We start from the raw sequence: 25,867 nt of genomic DNA, 5'->3' as shown, positions 1-25,867 counted from the left end.
CCACTGCTACTCATACATATATGCTCTATTTATGTAGGTCTCATCTTTCACATCCACACATGCCTCAAATCCTCTTCTCGCCTCACCAAGTACCAGGGAAGCTGATGTTAGCAGCTTATGTAACAATCCTGTTCCCTCCCCTTATGTGCAAACCAAAGCAGGGTTTCAGATCCAGACTTGGGATATGACACAAAGGGTTTTGAATGTTGCACAAACATGACATGTTGTGCTTCCCTCAGAGTAGCTTCCTCTAAACTACCGAAATATTGTAAGTACAGTACCTTAATTTTAAAGAACAAAATGCTAGCCTGGCACTGAACAGCTAGTGGAGAAACTCACTGCTTAGGCATTTGTTGGGGGTTCAGTTGACGATGCCAGAAAAACCCTAAAAACATCAAGTATGCCAAGTTTGATAAATTGCACTCTTTGATCAACAGGAAACATGCAGGCTAACTAAAAGGGCATCTGATTTGGCTTATGCATGCTGGCAATCAATATTAAGACATGACACTGGAACAACATCAACATGGTCCATAAAGTCATGAATTTTAGCCTTGGTTCTGTCCCAGATCCATCATGGATTCATTAACTACTATCTCAGAGAAGTTACCATCAGCCTTAATTTTTTTTTGTTAGGGAACAGGCTAAACTGGACATTAAACAGGCGGGTTGTAAACAGAACTCCTGGCTTCTCACCACATAACACTGTACAAATATTTCTATCTACTTTCTCTTGTTTTGCATCAGTCCCTGCTTCTGTGCACGTGCGAATCTTGGCAAAGCCTACTGAGTGCACATTTATCTGTGAAGCAGATGTATTTGCTTAGCAGGTAGACAACAGAACCATAGAATAATAGAACTGTAGAGTTAGAAGGGACTCCAAGGGTCATCTAGTCCAACCCCCTGCAATGCAGGAATCTTAGCTAAGACAGATGTCCACCCAACCTCTGCTTAAAACCCTCCCAGGAAGGATACTCCACTGCTCCTGAGGGAGTTCATTCCACCATCAAACAGCTCTTACTGTCAGAAAGTCCTTTCTGATATTTAGTAGGAATCTCCTTTCTTGTAACTTGATGCCATTGGTTTGGGTCTTAGCCTCCAGAGCAGGAGAAAACAAGCTTGCATCATGTAACAGTCCTTTAGATATTTGAAAATAGCTATCATATTTCTTCTGTGTCTCGTCTTTTCCAGGCTAAACACACCCAACTTTCTTGACCGTTCCTCATAAAGCTTGGTTTCCAGACCTTTTTTCATCTTTGTGCTCTCCTCTGCATATGTTCCAGCTTGTCAATATCCTTCTTAAATTGTGGTGCCCAGAACGGGACACAGTATTCCAGGTATGGTCTGACCAAGGCAGAATAGAGTGGTTCTATTACTTCCCTTGATCGGGACGCTATACTTTTGCTGATGCAGCTTAGAATAGTATTACCTCTTTTTTTGCTGCTGCATCACACTGTTGACTCATGTTAAGCTTGTGGTCTATGAAGACTCCTAAATCCTTTCCACATGTACTACTGGCAATCCAGGTGTCCTGCATCTTATATTTGTGTAGCCAATTATTCCTGCCTAAGTGCAGAACCTTACAATTGTCCCTACTGAAATTCATTCTGTTAGTTCTCCAATTTGTTAAGGTCATCTTGAATCCTGATTTATTTATTTTTCAGCATTGGCTGCCCCTCCCAGTTTGATGTCATATGCAAATTTAATAAGCATCCCCTCAATTCCTTCATCCAAGTCGTTTATAATTATTCTGTGTTTGAATATGAATAAACATTGAAGTCTAGGATCTCTCTCACACACATACAATTTTGAGAACAGTTTTCTTATGTGGAACTATTTTTTACCATGCCTTAATTAAAATTTGATTGGGCTTCTGGGAGCAAGATAAAATTGCTTTGTCAACAGCCAGTCGGCCATTCATAATTTAAGAAGCTGGTGGTATCATTTGTTCAGTAGTCAACATTAAACTTGGCAGTGAACAGTAACAGTCTCCATGCAACGTTTTTAAATGCTGCTCAAGGAAGGACCCTAGCTAAAGAAATCACAGAAAAGAAACAACAACAATGGTATAGTAACTATTGTTTTGCTACAAAACAAAACAAACAAGAGGCACTTTGTTAAGTGCTGTTTGATCCAGAACCAAAACCAAAAAGAGGAATGTCTTACCCCAAAGGATTAGCAAGGTATAAAACATACAAAATAGACAGGATGCACCAAGTAACAACAGTGAATATCAACACTGAACTGGAACTGTGCATGTGAGTTGCTGGATTCTGGAAGTGGTCTGCTATCTAGACCCAGAAGAAGTCACATTTGCAACATGGGCTGATTTCCCCCCAACCTTAAGGAATAGATTTAATGGAGGGGCCAAGAGTGCAGGTGGGAAGAAGAGGAGGTGGGGAAATTACACTGGATAGCTAAAAGTTGTTGCACTAATGTTAACTGATTGGCTTGATACTGCCCACTGTACTTACTTCCCCCACTTTCCCCCCACTGGGTGATGGTGGTTGATAATAACTGCAATCACAGCTGATGGGGGAAGGAGATTTAACCCTTTCCTCCCGAGGATCAATGTCTCATGACACCTAATGGCATGGCCGTTACGTTTTACACTAGCTGCAGCTTCCAGGATGTCCTTAACAAGCATACCCCATGTAGAATGCATTGCAGCAATCAAATCGAAAGGTTATTAGTGCATGGATTACTGAGGTCAGGCTCTCACGATCCAGTTAACAGTTGCAGAGGCAACCTGCATCTCAACTTGACTTGAGGAAAAACCTTATTGTTCTTTTTGGGAAGTGCAAACCCATCCAGAGCAAGCCATCTACCAAATTCAAGGACTTGAGAATCACCTACAGTTGCAATCATCATCTGTGGGGCCCCATCTTCCTGTGCCCCCTCCATCAGAGTCTAGTGGGTGGCAACAGGAGAATGGGCCTCTCCCGTGGTGACTTGCCTGCCGCCTTCATTACATATATTTAGGCACCGGGCCAAATCATTCCTCTTCTCACAGGCCTTTGGTTAATTAAACAATCTATGGCCTTTTCAACTGGGGGGGTAGGGGTATTGGTTTTGTCTGTTACTATGTTATATATTTTTGTGTTTTTATATTGTAAACTGTCCTGTGATCCTTGGATGAAGGGGTTAAAGAAATTTAATAAGTAATAGTAGTAATAGTAATAATAATAATACCTTCAGCACCTGTGTCTTGAACAGATTCAGTTTATTGGTCCCATTTGGTCCATCACTGCCTCTAAGCATTGCAACAACACCTGCACAGCCTCTCCTAATTCATATGGAATGGAGAGATAAAGCAGAGTGTTTCTAGCACCTCAATGACACTGTACCCCAAATTGCCAGGTTCCTCTCTCCTCTCCCTTGCTCTGACCAGTGTCGGATGCAGACATGCTGCCACTTTCTCCAGCTTAAGGCACATGCCTGGAGCTTGTTATACTGTAAATATAAGTATCTTGCCTGCATGGTTCTTACTGCTACTGTTGCTGTGAACCAACGCATGGATATAAAGTAAGTAAATCCTATTTTTAAACTTACTTCGCAGGTTGTTGCTTAATTCTTTATTAAGCAGAATAAGAAAGGGGGACACCTTGCTTCATAGGTGGACTTGCTCAAAACAAGGCTGTGTCGTCTAATTCCTATGCTTTTATTGCCAAGGATGGGATTTTGAAACTCTGATCAATCAACACACATGGGCACCTGGAAGGATAAATCGCAATTACTATATCCTCTCCTACCCACTACAACCCAGTCCACAGTCAATCCTTTCACTTGCAATCATACTGTGAATGTTGCTTTATTATGGCCTGATGTGTTCACCAGTGGCACCACATGGTAGGAGGGAAGGTTGGCATGGCTACCGAATACTTGTTGGTTGAGGGGTGGTTCAGAGTGGGTGATGGTTTCCAGTTTTCTGTTAACCCTGTTCTTTAAACAGCACGGCTGCAGCTCCCTCTGCCCATCACCCTGCTAATTACATCAGCTCAGAGCTCCCTCCCGTCTCCCTTTACACAGATACATATTACGTCCTTGAGGGTCTCAGTGCAAAATACAGGGAAGTCCATTTACAGTGGGTCTAGCATGACAAAATTCGCCACGGTGCAGAAATATTAATAAAGTACAAATGCAAACAATAGCAGCCTCCTCACAAGCAGCTTATTTTATCTCACAAAGAGCAATGTAAGTTAACAGAAGACCAGATATTCAATGTGCCCCCCTACCCTATCCTCCTCTCTCAAAGCTCCATTCTCACCAGGATTTCACCTACTTCCCCCCCCCCCCAGCTTTCTGCTCTCACCAAAGGGTCCTAGGGATGGTGCAATACTCACCTCATGCAATTCCCCCAGTCTCTGACTCTCCCCCAGACAGCAGTCTTCCCTTCTATATGCCTTTAAGCAGAAAGGGTCAAGCGCCTCTGCATTTTTATGGTTTCTCCATCCACTTTTGCTGCTCTGCCTCTGACTCAGGAGCTGCAGTTATCACAATGCATAGATCTGTTTATGTTCACCCAGCTGGCCCAGCACATTCCAAATTTCCTTGGTATTATTATCTTCACAATTCCATGGCAATTCAGCATTGCTACATCGATGGAATGCGACCTTGAAGCCGAACTTGTGGCTTTCTGAGAAACTATGGAAGTCAAAGATATCCACAATAATAAAAGCGATCGTAAGTTACCGAAAGCAATAAATTCTGCTTTAATAGCTAATAATAATAATAATTAGCTATTAAGAAAGCAGTTTAGGTCTCATCTCACCAAATATGGGGGCACTGTAATGCAGTGGTGAGGACTAAGCCCATATTCAAAAACAGACGTGTGTTTATAAGGGGCCCTAGTGCAGCTGGCAGGCAACCGAGAAAGAGCCAGCACAAACAAAAGTGTTAATCAGATGCAAGATGTATTAGTTTAAATTTTTACTCTGGCAAAGGCTCACTGGGTGGCCGAGGACAAGCCAGATTCACAACTAAGGGATGGATGGTACCACAGCACCCAGTGAGTCCTGGGCTGAGACAGGATTCTAACAAACATTGCCCACAACCAAATTTAACATTCATTGTGCTGGCTCTTTTCCTGATTGGAAAGACATTAACTACTAGTTTGAACTGAACTTAGTGCATAGAAGTATCATGTCAACTCACACTGTGTCATATTCAGCCAAAGCTGTGGATTCACATACATATTCATACTAGATGACAAGGCGTGATCACAGGAGCAGCACACTTGCACTGCAATTGACACTCTACCACACAGCTATCACACCCTTCATCACTTCTCCTCTTAGGGGCTTACCTTTCTTTCTTTCTTGTTTCATATCAGAATGCCAAAATAAGTGCATATGCAGCTCGTAGTTCATATACTCTCAGTATAAAAAAGCATGTACAGTCCTCCTGCTCACCAGCATAACTGAAAGGAACCCATGACTCATCTCCATTTTGCAGAAGTAAAATGAAGTTGAGTCCAGTGTCTCTCCTGACGTTTCTCTATAACTTTGGCAGATTACAATACATGGGGTTTCAGATGTGTTTGTGGAAGGGGGGGTTATTGGTTTCTTTTTGGTTTTTTTGTTATGCATTGTGTGCTCTCATTTTGTATATGTATGTTGTAAACAACCCTGTGATCTTTGAATGATAAAAAATAGAAACAAAAAGAAATGCATTAGCAGAAAAATGAATCCACCTAAGTATAGTGGTACCTTGGGTTAAGTACTTAATTCGTTCCGGAGGTCCGTACTTAACCTGAGACTGTTCTTAACCTGAAGCACCACTTTAGCTAATGGGGCCTCCTGCTGCTGCCGCACCACCGGAGCATGATTTCTGTTCTGATCCTGAAGCAAAGTTCTTAACCTGAAGCACTATTTCTGGGTTAGCGGAGTCTGTAACTTGAAGCGTATGTAACCTGAAGCGTATGTAACCTGAGGTACCACTGTACCATCATAGGACAGATAAAAGAGCCACACATTATCCACCGTGGAATCCAAGAACATTTCTTATCCAGACAAAACAGCAACATCTTACTTAATACCACCCTAATAGCCAAACAGGGATGAATCCTTATTACGAGCAATGGTAGTGGCAATGAATAGGGATTTAAGACACTCACACCATAGTCATATGTGCAACATATAGGCACAGGACTTGTGGCACAATCCTAGCCATGTTTACTCAGAAGGAAGTATCACTGAACCTACTTCAGAAGCAACACTTTGCATCTCTTCATTTAGGTGTGTCAGAGGTTGGGGGCACCTAATTCTGCATTGAAAACTACAGGCAAGAACAAGACACGTAGACCAGAATGATAGAAAGCACTGAAATGTTTGTTCAGAGATATTAAATTAAGATCAAAGAGAAACAAATGTAAACAGTAATAATTTAGGGTTAACACTGCAATCTGAACTCTTCTGAAGCCAGCATAAACAAAAACTGAACTCTGTTTTGGATTCTATGTATTGCAGCAAACAAAGAACAGAAAGGAGGACAGGAATACCTGAGATTAAACAGGCTGCTACAACTTTTTCCACAGAATATGGCAAAACATGTTAGATATTCAGAGCAGCATGAAGTGGGTGGCTGTGACGTCCATAAAAACTGACATGGATAGTCAGCTAAGATTTTTTCCAGAACAACTTGGCTCAGCCAGGAGCTGCACAACAGAATTTCCACACTGAGGCTAAGAAAGGGAATTAGGTAGGCTAAGCTCAGGAGCGAAGTCGTCTGCTACTCCTGTTAGCTGTATTATACCTTCATTGCTACTGATAGTACTATTTATGGCTCGCTCACCTTGCAACTCTACAGCCATCCCCACCTGAGCAGAGACAGGTCTTTCAAGCAATCCCTAATGTTGATGTTTTCCCTTTTCCTTCTGATACAGGAAGAAAGCCAGTGTGGTGGAATGGTTAGAGTGTCAGACAATGACCTGGGAGAACAGGGTTCAAATCCCCACTCAGTTATGAAATTCATTGGGTAGCCTTGAACTAGTTACAATCTCTCACCCTAACCTTCCTCACAGGGTTGTTGTGAGGATAAAATGGAAAGGGGATATATGTCACCTTGAGCTCCTTGAAGGAAAAGCTGGTATATAAATTTCACAAACAAACAAATAAAAGAACAGAATTTGGTTCCCTGCCTCCCAAGCCTGACCAGAAAATTTCAGGTCTTAAAATTCTCAGTTCTGAGGTCTTAATTGCCAAGCTTCTTAAACAAATTATCATACTCTTCCTCAAATAGGTGAATAGTAAACAGTGCCCAGTCCTAAGCAGGTTCTAGACAGGCAACAAAAGAAGAGTTGTCTGGCACCTGAAAGATTACCAAGTTCATTGTGGCCCATGAAAGTTTATGCTGCAGTAACTTAAAAGTGCCACAAAACTCTTGTTAGTTTAGGGAAAACAGGAGTTTTGTGTCACCTTAGCTTACTGTAGCATAAACTTTCATGGGCTACAGTGAGCCTGGTAAGCGCCAAAGGATTAAAAATAAAGAAATAAATCTGTTGGCTGTGATGCTGCTTAATAGCTACACTCAGTTGCCTAGCTACTGGTTCCCTGTGGAACAATATTACCACCCACATTCATGGTTACTTCCTGCTATATACATATCTTATCTGTATAAGACGATGGAGCCGAATGGGGAGGGTTAAAAAATAAAATGAAATTCTTGCATGCCACTTTTACCACCAGCTGTCTTAGTTGCTACGCACAAGATCCCTGCAGCCCACCTCGCCTCTCCCACAGGGATCCGGAGAAGGGGAGGGGAGGAGGGGCGGGGGCGGGAAGAGACGTGACACTGACTCAGCCAGCAACTGGGACTTACCCGAAGGCTGCGCCGGGACACGCTGCCGGGTTTGTGTACACGCCGAGACGACTTTGCCTCCACGCTGCTGGGCAGCCGCTGATCACGCGCAGCCGCCGCCCGCCCATTGGCCAGGGCCTCACACACCTTTGCAGGCGATTGGCCGCGCCTGGCGCCCGCCTTTGCTCGGGCTGCGCTGGGGAGCCGCCACCTGAATGAGGAGTTGCCTGCGAACAAAAAGAGGAAAATAAAGACAGCGGCAGGCAGAGAACGCCCGGGGCGGGGAGGGAACTTGTCAACAGCTGCAGCCTCGCTGGTTCAGCATCAGGGCTGCAGCCTGACAGGGGGTGGGGGTGGGGGAGAGAGAGGCGCCTTCCATCGGGGGTCATGCTGAATTTTGGAGTGTCTCCTTTCCAGCTTGCTGTAAGTAGATCTATCCGTCCATTGCAAGAGTCATTTGGAGCGGTGGAGTGGATTGGGGGGCGGGGACCAAGCTTTCAGCTGGGAAAAAGTGCTTTTGGCGGAGAAGGGAAAGATGCAATTTCTGTTAAGAGATGGAAAAAGAGTATTTGTTCAAAAGGGCAACGCAGAGAGAGATCCGGCCAGCTTGAGGTGTGTCTCGGTCAGAGGCTTTTAAGAAGCGAAAGACCTGTTGGGGAGGAAGGAAATGGGGCTTAGTGGAACCTTTTTTTTTGCAAGGGTGTGTGTGTTGTGAAAACGAATATTTGGTTGATAAACGGGTGTGTGCAGCGAGGTGTAAGGACTGGGGTGCAGTGCATAAATGTTGCTACGCAACACATTTGGATTATGTATGAGTTTGAAGGGGGGGTTTGGGGGGGCGGGGGAGGCGAAGCTCTTGGAAACTGCCTGGAGGGGAGTATGGCTATAGGGGAGCACCTGGTGCGGCCCTCTTCGAGGGGGAACTTTTTGGTATGATTCTATGGTGAGAATCCTGTATTGCAGCAGGGGGTTGGACTAGACGACCCTGGGGTCTCTTCCAACTCAATGAAAGGCAACTCTTAAAAGTGATTTGAGTGAAAAGGATAAAGCGGGCGGCGGAGGGGAGAGATTGAAAGAGGCTTAAAGGCTGCCGAGGAAGGACAACTATTGTGGAATTACCCGGGAAATAAGAGATCGGGAAAGAAGCTGGTAGAAAGTAACCCCGCGTGTGGAGAGATAAGGGAGGTCGGGAAATGAAGAGGCGGCATGTGGCGGCGGCGGAGGCAGGCAGCTCGCTTAGAGAGCCCCAATGCGAGGAAGGGACGAAGCAAACAAACGAACAGGGCGTGTGTGAGACCCAATGTGTGGGTGACGGGGGGCTCGGTGAAGCGGTTTGGGGGGCGCCCCCTCAGCGCCGCCAGGACTTGGGTGGGTGGGTGGTGGCGCTGAGGGGGCGAGCCCGGCCCCGGGGTGGGTCATGGTATGACTGGAGGAAAGCGGGAAGAGGCCGGGCGAGGGCGAGCCGCATTCCCTGAGCGGGCGAGGCGGGCCTGCCAGAATAAAATTAGGGCGCCGACCGCTCGCCCCACATTCCTCCGGGCGAGGCTCCCGCTTGGCGGTGTGCATTCGCCCCTTTCCTTCCGCCTCCTTCTCTAGCAGACGAGCCTGGGCGGGAACTTCTCCCCGCCCCAATTTGCAGGCGGAAGCCGCTTTCTGTTCCCAGCAGAGCGCGTTGGATTCGGGGGCGCCGCGCAAGGCTAGTGCTGCAGCCTCGAGGGCTTGGCTTTTCTGTGTGTGTGCGCGGCTTCCTGACGCCCACCAGGTTCCAGGAGGAGGAAGCAAACATTCGCCCGGCTGCTGGTGCCTTTGGGGGAGCGGGCCAGGCCTGCCCAAACCCACGCGCAGGAAACGGGGGGGTGGGGGGCCTCCCAGAAAAAAATGTGCGTTTACAGAAGCCTCAAGGACCGGGGGGGTGGAAGGGTTGGGGCGCTGAGTTCAAGGCTCGCCCCCGCGCTGGAGATACAAGTGGACGAGCATCATCAGCTTTTCCCAGCAGCAGCAGCAGGCGAGATCTCTTCCGGCACGCACAGATGCTCGCCTCTGCTCCTTTCGCCTCCAGGCGTGGGAGGGGGAGAGTGGGCGGGGCCTGCGAGAGCTCGAGCCGCCCCTCCCTGTCTCTGGCATTCTAGAACGCGCGGCAAGGAAGTAGGGGAAAGGTCAAGCGGCAATTCCCAGTCCTCGTTCCCCGAGCGCCGAGCAGCAGCCGCTGATCACGCTTTGTTCACATGTCCCCGCCCACTGAGCCTACACTCTCTCTCGGGTGGGGGGGGGGTAGCGGCCGGCCAATTGTCTCTCGCGGCGCCCGACCTTGGCGGCCAATAGGCGGCGGGCAGGGCGGTCCTTCAGGAAGCGAGTGCGTGTTGTTTGGAATGGGCGGGCGGGGCGTGTGAGTCACCGGCGGAGGCTCTCTGAGGTGAACGTGGCTCGGCTCCAAGATCCGGCTGCCGGCGAGGATCTCCCTGCCCCCGCCTTCCTTAGACCTTGTAGTCGCCGAGCGGCGGCGGCGGATGTAGCCATTCCCGTTCGGCGCTCGGCCCTCTGCGCCTGTATGGCGGCCTTGCAGCGCGCGCTTCAAGGCGTGACTTATGGCGCAGGGGTTGCCGCCGAAGGCAGACATTGGCGGGTTAGCCAACTTCATGGGAAAGAGATCTTATGCACGGGGCTCTAATAAAGGCGGGTAAAAAGTGTTGCACATAAATTCAAAACGCATCCTTCAGACCTCTAGCTGGGCGCAACGGAAAAATGCGTTTTCCGCACGCAGGAAACGAGCAAGGAATTTGAGGGGGGGTGGGGGGGGAGCAAGTTGTTCACAGGAATCCCTAAGCCACAGCTTAAGGGCCCTCGCCTGGAGCACCTCAGGATAGCCAAGCTGAAGCCCTACAGAAACAGGACTTGGTTTTAATTCCCATGTGTAGGCCACACGTTTTGAGAGAAGCACAGCTCCCTTGATGTGTTAGTAATTGAATGAATTAGCACAAAGCAAATATTTAAAAACAAGGCTGTGTCCCTAGCTTGTCTAAAACACAATAGCAATAAAGGAACCTTTAAGGCTGAAGTCGGTGCATGTTTGCCTGGGGGTATGTGCCACCAAACTCCAGTGACAAATGACTTTCTGAGCATGCTGGTATAGGATTGTGCTTTGGAATAGCAAAGGTACACCATAAAAATAATGAAATAAGAGTGTAATAATAAGTATCCCTGCCTGTCACACAGGAGACCAAGGTTTGGTTCCCTGATGGGAACTGTCAGTTTTTGAAACTTGTTTTAACACTTGAGATAGCTTGGTTGCTGGGGCATGAGACTCTTAATCTCAGGGTCATGGGTTCATGCCCCATGTTGGGTGCAGGAGGTTGGAACTAGATTATGCTCGTGGTCCCTTCCAACTGCAGTTCTGGGAAAACGGCATAGGGCATCACATAGGTGTCTATAGAATGATCTGGGAAACATTTTAAGTGTTTCTACGTAACCTTGCAGACTAATCGGAATCCAATTGGACTGAAGTACTTTGACATAAACTGTTTTGATCTAATGAGATACATTGGTTTAACTATAGCCATTTAAGCTTAATTGTTTTGTGGACTGAGTTTCATTGAGGTCAATAAGATTTCATTACCCTTGGCTGATTACAATTTTCATGGTATCCAACCTAGGAATAAATAATCCATTCAAAGGAGGGGTATAGGAAAAAGGAGATGCTATTAAAAACACTGGAGTTACTACATATAATCTGGTTTTTTAAATATTTGATGAACATATAAGCTTATATTTGCTGTTTGATACTGAAAAACATCCTCTCTTTTTCATAGCAGGAAGGAATGGAGGTGATAACTGAAAAGCGGCACATTAGGAGTGATTTTGAAGCAGTAGAAGCTTTAATGTCCATGAGCTGCAGTTGGAAATCAGACTTCAAGAAGTACGTTGAACTGAGACCAATAACACCAGCATCAGATACGTCTGAAGAAATTGAGGACAACCTGCTCCCTTCTACTGACTTTCAAATATCAGCCTTTGTAAGCTTTATTCAATTATTATAAATTTCTTATTTACAACTAAATCCTATGCATGTTCCTTCAGAAGGAAATTTACTCCATTTATTGGCACTTGCTCTGAAGTAAGCATGTGTAGAATTGCATCCTGAAGTTCATAGATCATGCTAATTAGTTGTGCTGAGTAGAGAGCTAATTGCACCATGTTTTTATTCTTCCAGTGCTTGACTCCGCCCTACAGCCCTTCTGACCTTGAAATGGCTCAGGCAGTCCATCCCATTGCACCAGCGCCACCTACTGTAAAGAGCAAGTCACTTGTTGACGCTTCTGAGCAGGGTGCTCCAACAGCTTTTGAGAAGACTGAAAAAGTTTCAGAATCGAGAATGCTGAAAGCACAGGCGACAAGTGTCATTCGCCATACAGCCGATGCTCAGCTTTGCAGTCACAGAGCCTGTCCAGCAAGAACAGACAGCATTTTGAGGTGTCGGGATGATTACACAAGGGAAGCAAAGCAACAAGACAATGCAAAACCGAAACAAAATCCATCTTGTGAAAGCGTGTCACTGGCTGCTGCAATGTCTGAAGATAAGCAGCCCGATGTGAAAGAAGAAAAACATTCAGTGTTGGCAGTCAGTCCAGTGCCTTTCATGCAGACCACACTCAGTAGTCCTCTGCCTGTGCCTGGTTCAGCACAACGCTCTTCCCTGGTAGTTCCCACATCTCCTGTGCAAGCAGGGGGAGTCCCTCCTGTGCCATTGGTTTGCCAGATGGTTCCACTGTCTGCTAACAACTCTGTTGTGACAGCAGTAGTACCCAACACTCCCTGCAGTCAGTTGTCACCAAACCTTTGTCAGCCTATGGTGTTCATGGGAGCCCAAGTTCCCAAAGGAGCTGTTATGTTTGTTGTTCCACAGACTGTTGTTCAGAATCCAAAAGCACCTGTGATCAGTCCCAATGGCACCAGGCTCTCACCTATCGCTCCTGCTCCAGGTTTTGCTCCTGCTTCAACAAAAATCACTCCATCCATTGACTCTTTAAGAATAAGAAGCCATGTGTGCAGCTATCCAGGATGTGGAAAAACATATTTCAAGAGTTCCCATTTGAAAGCACATGTTAGAACACACACAGGTAAATTTTGCTTGAGAAGTTGGAAATTGTTTTGTTTGTGTCTGTCTGCATGTCACTCATGTAATACTGAGGTTTCTCTTTTACTGAGTTTTGTATTGTGGAAAACATAAAGGGAAACCCAAAGTTTTCCTCAACATTATTTCACTTGCATAGGAATTTTTCACTAATAGTGCAGTTCTATGCATATTGAGTTTAGTGGGCTATTTCTCCCTGATATATATGTATAGGACTGCAATCTTAGCAAAGGCTATTGCATTTTTATCTCACTGCTGAGGTCTAAGCATATGTTTCATTCTGTCACTGTTTTGCTGTTTTAGAATGGCTAGTGAATCTAATAGTGGTACAGTAAAGCTAAATATAGTAAAAGAGAGGTATTATGTAATTATGCACAAATGCAATCATGCCCAAACATTTCAGTAATATTTTGGAGCCTGGCAATTTCCAAATCCAATATTTTGCATAATCACACTTTCATGAAGGTAGGTTTTGAGACCTCAGATTATTTGTGTAAATTTAACCTTACTGCAATATAAAACTAATGCTTTATTTGATGGTTTGAATGCCCATCTTCAATAGTAGTTGTCTGCCCATGTACTTTGGATAATAACGTTGATGGTCTAGGGATTCCTCTAGGTTTGTGATTGGAAGTCTGAAAGCTTAATTTGAAGTACCGTATTCTTTTTGAAAAATGGCTGTACAGGTTGTGGAATTACAAAGACAGTGATTCTATAAGGTTTTGTCTGGTCTGTGTTGACAGCGCAGATGAGGATTTTTCTTAGAATACGTCTTGTTCTGTTTCTTGAAAATGGGTGCAACAAAAACTGTATATTCTGTTGGTAAATAAATGCTCTGTTTCTACCATTTTGTATTTTAGGAGAGAAGCCATTCAGCTGTAGTTGGAAGGGCTGTGATAGGAGATTTGCACGTTCTGATGAACTGTCTCGCCATCGCAGAACGCACACAGGAGAGAAAAAATTTGCCTGTCCAATGTGTAATCGCCGATTCATGAGGAGTGACCACTTAACAAAGCATGCACGTCGCCACTTGTCAGCCAAGAAGTTACCAAACTGGCAGATGGAAGTGAGCAAATTAAATGATATTATTGTACCTCCTGCTTCTGATCTTGCACAGTGAAATAACACCAACTGACAATATTGTTAACTAACTACTGTCACTGTGGTTGGAGGTTCATGGTGACACAAAACAGCTTGCAAAAGGTCTGTGGTTCTGCACTGTCATCCTTTGATGGTGCAAGAACAGACAGAGAGGCAATGGCTGGCTGTACTTCTGAGAGCAGCAGTGACCAGAAGGGCTGGAGGTTTCCTTTGTACTTGGAGAAGTGGAAGTGTCAATGCCAGCACAAGAATGTGGCTTTAAACATGTGGAAAACTATTCAGCTGCTCAATGCATCAGCTAGGTTTAAGCCAGAGTTATGCAGGTGCTCTGAAGAGGTGTTGTAAACAAAATACATAAGAATACCAGTTTATGGAATCAGGGATGACCTGTTTATAGCAGAGTGCTGTAATTTCCTTTTGGTTTATTCTCTGAGGCCCAATTATGAAAGATGATGGAATTCCACTAGTGTACCTCCATATCTTAGCATATAAACTATAGCTGTTCCAAACAACTGTTAAGCATAGACTTGAGTGAGAGATGCCGTATGGTTCCAGTTGATCTATTCAATTATTACTACAAGCAAGTCCAATAGTATTTTTACTATACCCTTAGAAAACAACATGATTAGTACCATTAGCTATACCAGCATCTTTGAATATTTCTGCTTTTAAGTTGTGTATTGTTTCCTGTATACCTATACAGTTCTATACCACTGAATTTTTCAAAACCTTGATACAGTGCACTTTGTTTAAAATAGAATCCTTAAAGAGTAAACTACACAGCTTGTATTCAGAAGGAAGGACAAAGGTTGTATGGTATGCTACTTTCTGAAAAGTTACTCTGGAGGATAGTTTATGATAGAAGTATATAAGTTGCTTTTATATATTGAAGGTATAGTTTAAAATTGATTAAAATCAGTAAAATGGGGGTTGTGTAGGAAATGGAAAGAGTAAAGACACCAGCCCCAAATGCCAGGATTATCCAAGCATTTTTCTGCTTTATATTGTACCATACTGAAGAAAAGTGAACTATTGGAGAATGGTGTAATATCTATTTTGTGACTACTTTAAAATTTTTGCACAATATTTCTTATAATGTACTTTATACCTTGTTTACAATAAAGATACAGTTTTCTTTAATATAAAATGTGTGTGTTCTCACTTAATTTTCCAAGCAAATGAAAAAATTAACATTAAAACCTAAATGCAACAGTCATTAAAACATATGTGACCTTTTCTAAAGGCACCCCCCCACAATCATGCAGTGTATAAATGTTACGATTTATTTTTTTAAAAGATTATCTAGAGCAGTGTTTCCCAAACTTGAGTTGCCAGCTCCTTTCGGACTACAATTCCCATCATCCCTGACCACTGGTCTGCTAGCTAGCAATGATGGGAGTTGCACTCCAAAAACAGCTAGACACCCAGGTTTAGGAAACACTGATCCTAGAGCATGGTACTGTGCATCAAAATTTGTAAGTCCATATATGTTCCCTTCAGTAAGTGCCTGGAAACATATATTCGCATCCATACCATGGACCCCAACATGAAAAATCTTATTTGCAGCATGGTTGATTAAGCCTGCCTGATTACATGCAGGTACCTCTATGACACTCCTCCCACCCACACCTTTGCTGGTCCCTTTAAATTTTGATTTGTTGAAAAACAAGGGGGAAATCCATATTTCATATTTCTGATTGCTGGAGTGGGAGGTTGTCCCTTGCTCTTTCTTACATTAAAAGAAAAGCTTTGTGGTGTGTATTCTTGCTTGTAAATTTTTTAAAGAATTTTAGCAGCTTCACACTGGCCAGCAGGCCTGTGCAGAGGGGAAAGGCAGCCGGGTACACTGGGCCTCGGAGGGCTAAGCTGGTCAGTGGGGGTGCCTGCCAGACTTATGCTGTCATGGCAAGAACACCCCGTGCCTCCCAGATGCCCTTGGGCCTCAGATAAGCTATGCACAGGCCTACTAGCCAGCTTAGCTTCATTATGCTTGTGTTTGTCCTTCATTAGGCATTTCAAGGTGACTCTAGAGATCTGAAGTGCTCTGGATGGATCTTTCCAAGCTAAACAGCATATTTTTTAAAAAATAAAAGTTAAATGAACCCTTTAGTTTCTAAAAATAAAATTCTGCTGGACTACTTTAGCATCGTATCAGCATCAGCAGCATCATGAATTCAGAGCTCTTAAGTGTTCCACAGACCATGTTCTGGACATCCTTACCTCTTTCATAGCCCGTGGGCCTAAAGAAACAAGCAAGACACCATAGAGATAGAGAGTACAGTGGTACCTCAGGTTAAGAATTTAATTCATTCTGGAGGTCCGTTCTTAACCTGAAACTGTTCTTAATCTGAAGCACCACTTCAGCTAATGGGGCCTCCCGCTGCCACCGTGCGATTTCTGTTCTCATCCTGAGGTAAAGTTCTTAACCTGAGGTACTATTTCTGGGTTAGTGGAGTCTGTAACCTGAAGCGTCCATAACCTGAGGTACCACTGAGGTACCAAAGCAACACAATTTGTCCCCATGTGGGACAGCTGCATATTCCTGCATTGCAGACTAGATGATCTTCAGGATCCCTTCCAACTCTACTATTACGTGATTCACAATCTGTGAGGGCTCTGATTTGACTTGGGCCAAAATACAAGAGCTGCATCACACTTCAATAAAATCATGACACCCCCCCACACACATCATACAATGGTACCTCAGGTTAAGTACTTAATTCGTTCTGGAGGTCCGTTCTTAACCTGAAGCACCACTTCAGCTAATGGGGCCTCCTGCTGCCGCCGCGCCACTGGAGGACAATTTCTGTTCTCGTCCTGAAGCAAAGTTCTTAACCCGAGGTACTATTTCTGGGTTAGCGGAGTCTGTAACCTGAAGCGTATGTAACCTGAGGTACTACTGTACTAGTGTTTAGCACCTTTTAAAAATCAGACTTACCGTATTTTTTGCTCTATAAGACTCACTTTTTCCCTCCTAAAAAGTAAGGGGAAATGTGTGTGCGTCTTATGGAGCGAATGCAGGCTGCGCAGCTATCCTAGAAGCCAGAACAGCAAGAGGGATCGCTGCTTTCACTGCGCAGCGATCCCTCTTGCTGTTCTGGCTTCTGAGATTCAGAATATTTTTTTTCTTGTTTTCCTCCTCCAAAAACAAGGTGCGTCTTGTGGTCTGGTGTGTCTTATAGAGCGAAAAATACGGTATTTAATATCTCAGCAATCACGGGACTGGCCCAATGCACGTAATCAGATACACTCTGGATAGGATGAGGGTGAGTGGAGAATTCTACCACCATTCTCTTATCACATAAATCTGACATCAGGAATCACGAGACGGAGAAGCCAGTAGGAGAACACTTCAGTCTCCCAGGACATTCAATACAGGATCTCAAATCAGCTGTCTTATTACAAAAGAATTTCAGAAACAGACTTGAAAGAGAAGTTGCTGAATTACAACTTACCACTAAACTGAAAACTATGGAAAGACCTGGTCTTAATAGAGATATTGGATTCCTGTCTCATTACATATGCTAATCGTCTGCATACTATCCCTTGCTTTTTCCTGTAGGACTAATTGCAGTCGTTAACAGTCGTCAACAGGTTTACCATACCCATTGAGTCAATTGCCCATCTGCTACTACCCTCCTGAGAAAAACCCCACCCCACCCTCCCACTATATATAAGGGTCTGGTGACTTCTGTTTCAGTGTATCTGAAGAAGTGTGCATGCACATGGAAGCTTATACCCAGAACAAACTTAGTTGGTCTCTAAGGTGCTACTGGATGATTTTTAAAATATTTTTATATATTTATCTTATCGCCTGTTGGTGTTCATTAGTATCATCTGCCCTCATAAGCTGGCTTGGGGGAGATTGTTCCCAGCTGATATGGCTGGTGGATCTGGTGGACCTGTGGAATGCAAATATGACTCAGGTGATTCACATGACTGCTGCTGAACACACACTCATTTCCCTAGGAATTGAGATGGTTCTGTGGTATACAGCTTGAATGCAATGAAGCGCTAGTGCTGTACAGTACTTGTTCATTACTGAGCCTACTCAATGGGCTACAGAAAGAAGAGCTTCTTTGCTACCTCCATTACATCTTCTGTATGCCATCCAGCTCAGCTTTTCCATTTGTTTTGAAGCCTTTTGTATGCTGGCCAAAATGAGGCACCGGACTCTTGGTTTGACTCATGCACAAGGCGTTTTGAAGATATCTGTTAGGACCTGGGCTCCATTCTTGCAGCAGCCTAGCATTGAGAGACACCCAGAACTCTGTCTGGTTCAATTTTGTTAGATTAGTTTCAGTTGGTACTGCTTAAGGATTTGGACTGGAGCCACTTGAGTGTCTGACCTTTGACCTTTCCATACAGCACAGGCAGTAAAATTTGGCTTAGTTGCAGTTGTGGTATAGGAAATCTGGCCCAGCTGCACGGGCTGCCAACTCATTTACAAGTCCAATTCAAAATGCTGCTTTAAAGGCAAATAAGACTTGGGACCACAATACCTCAGGCATTAGCTTTCATTATATTAACCTACCTGGACCGTAATTTGAGACCCTCCAAGTGAAGTCTCCATAAGATGGTAGCAAGAGAATGGGCCCTTTTGAGTGGCAGCCTCTGCTTGCCACCAGCACTAATTTTTTTGTGCTGGGTGAAAATGTTTCTATTCTCCCAGGCACCTGGATATTAATTGTTGTGTACCTTGTGGCCATTTTAATTACATGTGGGTGTTCATCCTGATGTTGTGTGGAGGAAAAGTATTTGTTTTCTAATTTATGATGGTGGATAAACACTTCGTGTGTTATTGTTTTTAACAGATACTTATTAATTGTATTACTGTGCATTTTATTGTCACTTGAGACTTTTTTTTGTGGAAAGCAATTAACAAATTGGAATGAAAAACAACAACAAACTCCATGCAAAAAGTCAAAAGCCCATGCACCTCCCAAATTAATTTAATAATCATAAGATTCTGTATCTCGCTCAAATCGCTTGGATCGAGGCAGCGATCACATTCTCAAACATCGCCATGAGGTCCTTCTGGAACAAGGCTGCTGTCCTGCTTCTAAATCAGGTAAGTGTTCGAAACATCCAAAACATAAGCACATTGCCAAACTGAAAGGCTCCGTGATCAAATGGGTCAGCCAGCCCTTAGGGCTATTTTTAAACAGTACAGACATGTTGACATACAACACTGAGAAGTGTAAATATCTTTCATTGGTAGTCCTCCATTTAAAGTGACTAGGAGGTTCATAGGTCACAGGAATGGGCAAGTGACCCAGCCGGTTATGCGATTCTGCTATAACATTGCACTTCTTGGAACTGACCTTTAATATTCATAGCATACATTCTCTACTGGTAGAAGATGCCTTTCCTTTCCCTCTAACTCTAAAGTATTTTTCTCTAGTCCTATTATGTTTTAAATGTTCTGCGTTCCTCCCAAATCTGTAGGCATAAGTGTCAGCTCCCTGGGGTCCTGGGTGCCTGAGCACACACAAAATTCCCCATGAAGGGGCTGGGCACCCACAAATTTTGGCGCCAGGGCCATGCACGCTGCATGGCAGCCATGGTCCCGGGAACCCATGGTCGCAGGGCCAAGTTGGCATTCCTGTCTGTAGGGATACCCTGGCAAGGGATTGGTCAACTTCTACATTTTAGGGCCTAACTACATCTGCAAGGTATTCATGGTTTGATCTCCTGATTCATTTTTTAAAAAACTTTTTTTTTTAACATAGGAAGCTGCCGTTTACAAAGTCAGGGCATTGGTCTTTTCATCACCAGGTAATCTCGGAGGAATATTTCCAGAATAACAAATAAAACCGTGGTGTTTTATTTCTATTAGCACAAGGACTTTTGACTGTGCAATGGAACTTCCTCTCCATGTATGTACCCGCTAAACTCCTTCTGGGAGTTTCTCTAATCCTGCAGAGCAGATTTCAGAAAGGGCCAGGGGTGCAAGGGAGAGGAGGGGAAGTTCTGTTGTGCGGCTGGAAGTCCTTGCGTTAGTGGAACTACTTCATTGGATTTCGCCTCATATCATTAAAAATCACACAACACAATTAAAATATCCAGCAATAAAATATAGCTGAGTTGGTAGAGCATGAGACTCTTAATCTCAGGGTCATGGTTTTGAGCTCCACACTGAGCAAAATATTCCTGCCTTGCAGGGGGTTGGACTAGATGACCCTCAGAGTCCCTTCCAACTGTACAATTCTATTGTAGAGTTGTTGTGCTATAGCTGTCCTGGACAGCAATAATGTTGCAGCATTGGGCAAGCATCACAGAACAACTAGTAAAACAGAATAAATCAATCAATAATGCACTGTTACTGCATCAAAAACATGTTGCAGACTACACCTGCAATAAAACACCAGTCTACTGGGGTCTTCCTGTTTGATTTTGCTGTATGTTTTCGTGATGCTCTACAATCAGTCCCTGATACTCCCTGCTGCTTAACTTGTATACAGTAAGTTTGCAATTTATGTGGGGGTTATGTTCAATGGATTACACCCATAGCCTGGACTTCTCTGCAACCCTTCCCCTCTGCAGGGAGGTGGGACCAATTTGGGTGGTCTGCCCCTGCCACTTAATGGATCCAAATAGTTTCCAGAGAGTGGTAGGGGATGCTTTATCCCATGTTGATGGCCTTTCAGCTGATTCCTTGGTGGCCCGCTGGAATGCGGAGTTAACCAGGGCTATTGACTGTCTGGCTCTGAAGCGCCCTCTCCGATTGCATGGAGCCTGGGCAGCCCCATGGTTTTTTCCGGAGTTGAGGGTGATGAAACAGTCGCTGAGATGGCTAAAACGCCAGTGGCGAAAAACTCACTCTGAATCTGACCGGACACAGGTTAGAGCTCAACATCAAGCCTACCAAGTGGCGATAGCGATGGTGAAGAGGACCTTCCTCACCACCTCTATTGCATCTGCAGAAAATAGCAGTAGGAGACTCTCAGGTGGTTCGCAATTTAGTGGAACCACCTGTGTCATCGGGGCCTGGTAAAGACCCCAGGATCTCCTGCAATGATTTTGCAAAGTTTTTTGCAGATAAAGTCACTCAGATTTGGAAAGAGGTAGACTTCACGTGGGAGCAGGGTCGGGGCGGGAGAGTACTAGAGTCCTGTCTAGTCAAGTTGCGTGGGATCAATTCCAATCTGTTTCCTCCGAGGATGTGGACAGGCTGCTTGGACGAGAGAAACCGACCACCTGTCTCCTTGATCATTGCCCACCCTGGCTCATAAAAGCGAGCCGGGAAGGGCTGGGCGATGGGCTCCGCAGGGTGGTGAATGCTTCCCTCTGTGAGGGAACCTTCCCAGACCTGCTGAAAGAGGTGGTTATTAAACTGCTTCTTAAAAAATCATCTTTGGACCCAGCTGATATGGCCAACTATCGTCCAGTCTCAAATCTTCCATTCTTGGGCAAAGTGATTGAGCAGGTGGTTGCGGAACAACTCCAGGCACGCCTGGAGGATGCAGACCATTTGAATCCCTTCCAGTTGGGATTCAGGGCTCACCATGGGACTGAAACTGCCTTGATCGCACTGGTCGATGATCTCTGGCGGGCTAGGAACAGAGGTGAAAGCTGTTTCCTAGTTCTGCTGGATCTCTCAGCGGCCTTTGATACCATTGACCACAACATCCTTCTGGACCGGCTAGAGGGGCTGGGAGCTGGCGGCACTATTATACAGTGGCTCTGCTCCTTTCTCCTGGGCCGTGTTCAGAAAGTGGTGTTGGGGAATGAGTATTTGGATCCCTGGGCTCTCACTTGTGGGTGCCTCAGGGTTCCGTCCTCTCCCCCATGCTTTTTAACATCAATATGAAGTCGCTGGGAGAGATCATCAGGGGATTTGGGCTGGGTGTTCATCAGTATGCGGATGATACCCAGCTCTACATCTCTTTTAAATCAGAACCAGTGAAGGTGGTGAAGTTCCTGTGTGAGTGCCTGGAAGCAGTTGGAGAATGGATGGCAGCTAACAGATTGAGGTTGAATCCTGACAAGACAGAAGTACTGTTTTGGGGGGACAGGGGGTGGGAAGGTGTGGGGGACTCCCTGGTCCTGAATGGGGTAACTGTGCCCCTGAAGGACCAAGTGCGCAGCCTAGGAGTCATTTTGGACCCGCAGCTGTCCATGGAGATGCAGGTCAATTCTGTGTCCAGGGCAGCTGTCTACCGACTCCATCTGGTACGCAGGCTGAGACCCTACCTGCCCGCAGACTGTCTCGCCAGAGTGGTGCATGCTTTGGTTATCTCCTGCTTGGACTACTGCAATGTGCTCCATGTGGGGCTACCTTTGAAGATGACCCGGAAACTACAACTAATCCAGAATGCAGCAGCTAGACTGCTGAATGGGAGTGGCCACCAAGACCATATAGTACCGGTCCTGAAACACCTACATTGGCTCCCAGTACATTTCTGAGCACAATTCAAAGTGTTGGTGCTGACCTTTAAAGCCCTAAATGGCCTCGGTTCAGTATACCTGAAGGTCTCCACCCCCATTGTTCAGCCCGAATACCGAGGTCCAGCTCCGAGGGCCTTCTGGTGGTTCCCTCACTGCGAGAAGTGAGGTTACAGGGAAGCAGGCAGAGGGCCTTCTCGGTAGTGGCACCTGCCCTGTGGAACGCCCTCCTATCAGATGTCAAGGAAATAAACAACTATCTAACTTTTAGAAGACATCTGAAGGCAGCCCTGTTTAGGGAAGTTTTTAATGTTTGATGTTTTATTCTGTTTTTAATCTGTTGGGAGCCGCCCAGAGTGGCTGGGGAAACCTAGCTGGATGGGCAGGATAAAAATACTAAGTTGTTGTTGTTGCTGCTGCTGCTGCTGCCAAAATTGTGTATAGTCAAAACAGATTGGATTCAGTGTCAGATGGGATTGCCAACGTCTTTTTTCCCTGGATCCCTACCGGCTTTCCACTACCTTTTAATTAAAAAAATATATATTTTTTTGCCAAGCACATAAAGCACACAAGTTGGAAATTGCAAGGCTGACTGCATTTGTAAAGAAAAGAGAAAATGTCTGACAAATATTTTGCATGAACTTTGTATGGGACCCACACTCACTTTCAGACTACAGTTCAGATATTTAAATGCTATATATATTTAATTGCAAACAGTTTCTAATGTTATGTACACATTAGTGCCTTAGAATGCAATAAGATCTGCTGCTTTTCAAGTTGGATTTGTACATTGCTATACACACCAGACAGGGGACCAGGATGTCCTCACTGTTGCATATTCCTTGTTTGGTTTCCCCACCCCGGCAACCCTCCTGTACTCTGTGCAGAGCCAAATGCCGTCTCAAGTGTACATACCTCAACTTACTGTGAAGTGAACGTAGCTCACATTTTGAAATCTGATGGAAGCTGGTTTGGGTGGGGAGTAATAATAATAATAATAATAATAATAATAATAATAATAATAATAATTTATTTATTTATACCCCGCCCATCTGGCTGGGCTTCCCCAACCACTCTGGGTGGCTTCCCAAAAAAAATTATAATACTATAATACATCAAACATTAAAAGCTTCCCTAAACAGGGCTGCCTTCAGATGTCTTCTAAAAGTCTGGTAGTTGTTGTTCTCTTTGACATCTGGTGGGAGGGCGTTCCATAGGGAGGGCGCCACTACCGAGAAGGCCCTCTGCCTGGTTCCCTGTAACTTGGCTTCTCACAGTGAGGGAACTGCCAGAAGGCCCTCGGTGCTGGACCTCAGTGTCCGGGTAGAACGATGGGGGAGGAGACGCTCCTTCAGATATACTGGACCGAGGCCGTTTAGGGCTTTAAAGGTCAGCACCAACACTTTGAATTGTGCTCGGAAGTGCATCAAACAGCACTATCTCTTAAGGAAGTACAGAAGAGATATGGATTGTGGCTCATGTGCAACTAGCTTCAAATACCAGTGGTGGGAGCTCACAAGTGCCATAACAATTATTAATGTGGACATAGCCTCAGAGAAACATCCACACATCAAATTGTTCACATTGCCTGCATCCCAGTAATGACATAGCAATAGATGAAAATTCCTAAAGAGACAGACTCATGCATGAAACTGGAGACTACTAGCTGATAGTGTCTCCTTAAATGACCTTAACCACAGGTACCATATTGGCCCGAATATAAGTTGCACCCCAAAATAAGCTGCTCCTTTAAATTTCAAGGGGGGGGAGAATGCCCACAATACCCGAATATAAGCCGCTCCCTTAAAATTCTGCAGGCACTCACACCCGTTCTGTTTTATCATATGTCTGTTTCAGCAGCAATATCGTAAAAGCCAATTTTTGTAAGGTTGCGAATTTAGCCTCACTTTAACTTTTCACGGTTGGAATTTGGAATAAAAGTGCGGCTTATATTCAGGCCAATACGGTACTTTGAAATGTATTTCTAACTGCCCCTGATAATGCTTCGAGCGCTCTCCTGTTGGATATGTTGTCATTTCGTAATCTTTAACCTCACTAGTGGAGCGAAGTCATACTTTTATTGGTTGTGCTATTGTTGGTGTTGCTTACTGATAACAAAGAGAGGTTTTATCAGCTTTGCTGAGGAGTTTATCAGAAGGTTGAGGTCATCAAGACTTAGTTTGTTAAAACAGATTAATAACTCTCCTTGCAGAATTAAACAGCGTTTGAGCCAGAAAACCATTTGCCAATGAGGCAACCCTGATTCAAAACTGTTGAAGCTTTGGGAAGTATTTTTTTATGGGAATTTTGGTTCAACATTGTAGTTTAAACTTACCCCAATGACCCTGGCCTCACTTAAAAAAAACAAAACCACTTCCGCTAATGAGGTTGACTGACGTAAGCAAGGACTATATTTGTTTTTACCTGCTGCCATAATTATATAAGTTGCCGTTTTAGATGTTTACATTTGTTTGGAACTTTTCAATGTTAACACCAGTTGGATGGGTTACAGATTATTTTATGGTGTGCCATCAGCTTCTTGAGGAATCTTCATCACCAATAGGAACCAAGCATGCAAATTCACTGGCCGAGGAGCAATCGGTTCCGAGGTTTTAGCTGACAGAATGCAGCAATGTTGAGGACTGGCCAGTGGGGCGCCATGAGGGCTGGTGTGAGCATGATTATCCAATTATTTAATTTCTATATCACTTATTATAATAAAAACAGCTGACTGAGAAGAGCATGTGGGGTTCTTCCTCAGAAGAAACCTGTGGGGACAGGCTACCGTTATAGAGATTGTTCTGCATTTATAATTAGGAATAGTCAGTGCATTTTTTTTCTTAAAAAATGTTTAGGGGTACTCTCATTTTGACTCAAGAAAACCACCATTTTATAGTTCAAATCGGGGGAAAATAAATACAGTAAATGGACAAAAGTACAAAAATTCACAAAATGTTTAAGGGTATGTGTCCCCCCAGAAAAAAAGCACTGGGAATAGTACAAGTCCAACCTGCAACAAAATGTTGCAGCGTGGAGAGCTTCTGTTCAGGATTCCAACCATCCAGACATGCTCTTTAGGATACACCCTTAAATCTCCATCCCCTGGTTTCCTGTTAACCCTCCTCCCTAAATAAAGTGAATTAGTGTTTGGTGACTACTGAGCATGCAGAGTTCTCCTTGGAATCCTCTGTGGGGGTCCCCTCCTTCATAAAAAATAATAAGTTTGTTGCAAACCTTGGGATTCCCCCAATCTGCCAATAACCTGTGTATGGATGGTGCTGTTTTGGCTATATAAAGATCCACACTTGGAGAACGGGTTCACTCTTAGGATATAGGATGGCAGAAGGTAAAATCATTGTGCTATCTGAAAGTATGATGTCCGTATATGCGTGCGAATGAAGGCTAGGGGTGATTTTGTTCTCACTGTTCATCTAGCAGCGCATGGGATAAGCA

General features: G+C 44.6%; 1 protein-coding gene across 7 annotated transcripts; it reads left to right on the top strand.

Annotated features, from left to right (window-relative positions):
* Positions 1-7,986: 7,986 nt before the first annotated feature.
* Positions 7,987-15,173, top strand: KLF10 (KLF transcription factor 10). Of its 7 annotated transcripts, none has more exons than XM_083623562.1 (4): positions 7,987-8,220; positions 11,604-11,807; positions 12,005-12,911; positions 13,786-15,173. In XM_083623562.1, exons 1-4 carry the CDS (start codon positions 8,185-8,187, stop codon positions 14,043-14,045), a joined length of 1,407 nt encoding a protein of 468 aa, XP_083479688.1. In that variant the 5' UTR covers positions 7,987-8,184; the 3' UTR covers positions 14,046-15,173. The 7 variants fall into 7 exon arrangements, with proteins under 7 accessions (XP_083479688.1, XP_083479689.1, XP_083479693.1 ...); XM_083623563.1 differs by having other exon boundaries at positions 8,012-8,220; positions 11,607-11,807; XM_083623567.1 differs by lacking the exon at positions 7,987-8,220 and adding an exon at positions 8,230-8,409 and having other exon boundaries at positions 11,607-11,807.
* The last annotated feature ends 10,694 nt before the right edge of the window (positions 15,174-25,867 follow it).

Source organism: Podarcis filfolensis (assembly GCF_964270895.1).
Source record: "Podarcis filfolensis genome assembly, chromosome: 7".
Classification (NCBI taxonomy): Eukaryota; Metazoa; Chordata; class Lepidosauria; order Squamata; family Lacertidae; genus Podarcis; species Podarcis filfolensis.
The sequence above is the reverse complement of the archived record's forward strand: the minus strand, read 5'-3'. Positions and strand labels throughout refer to the sequence as shown.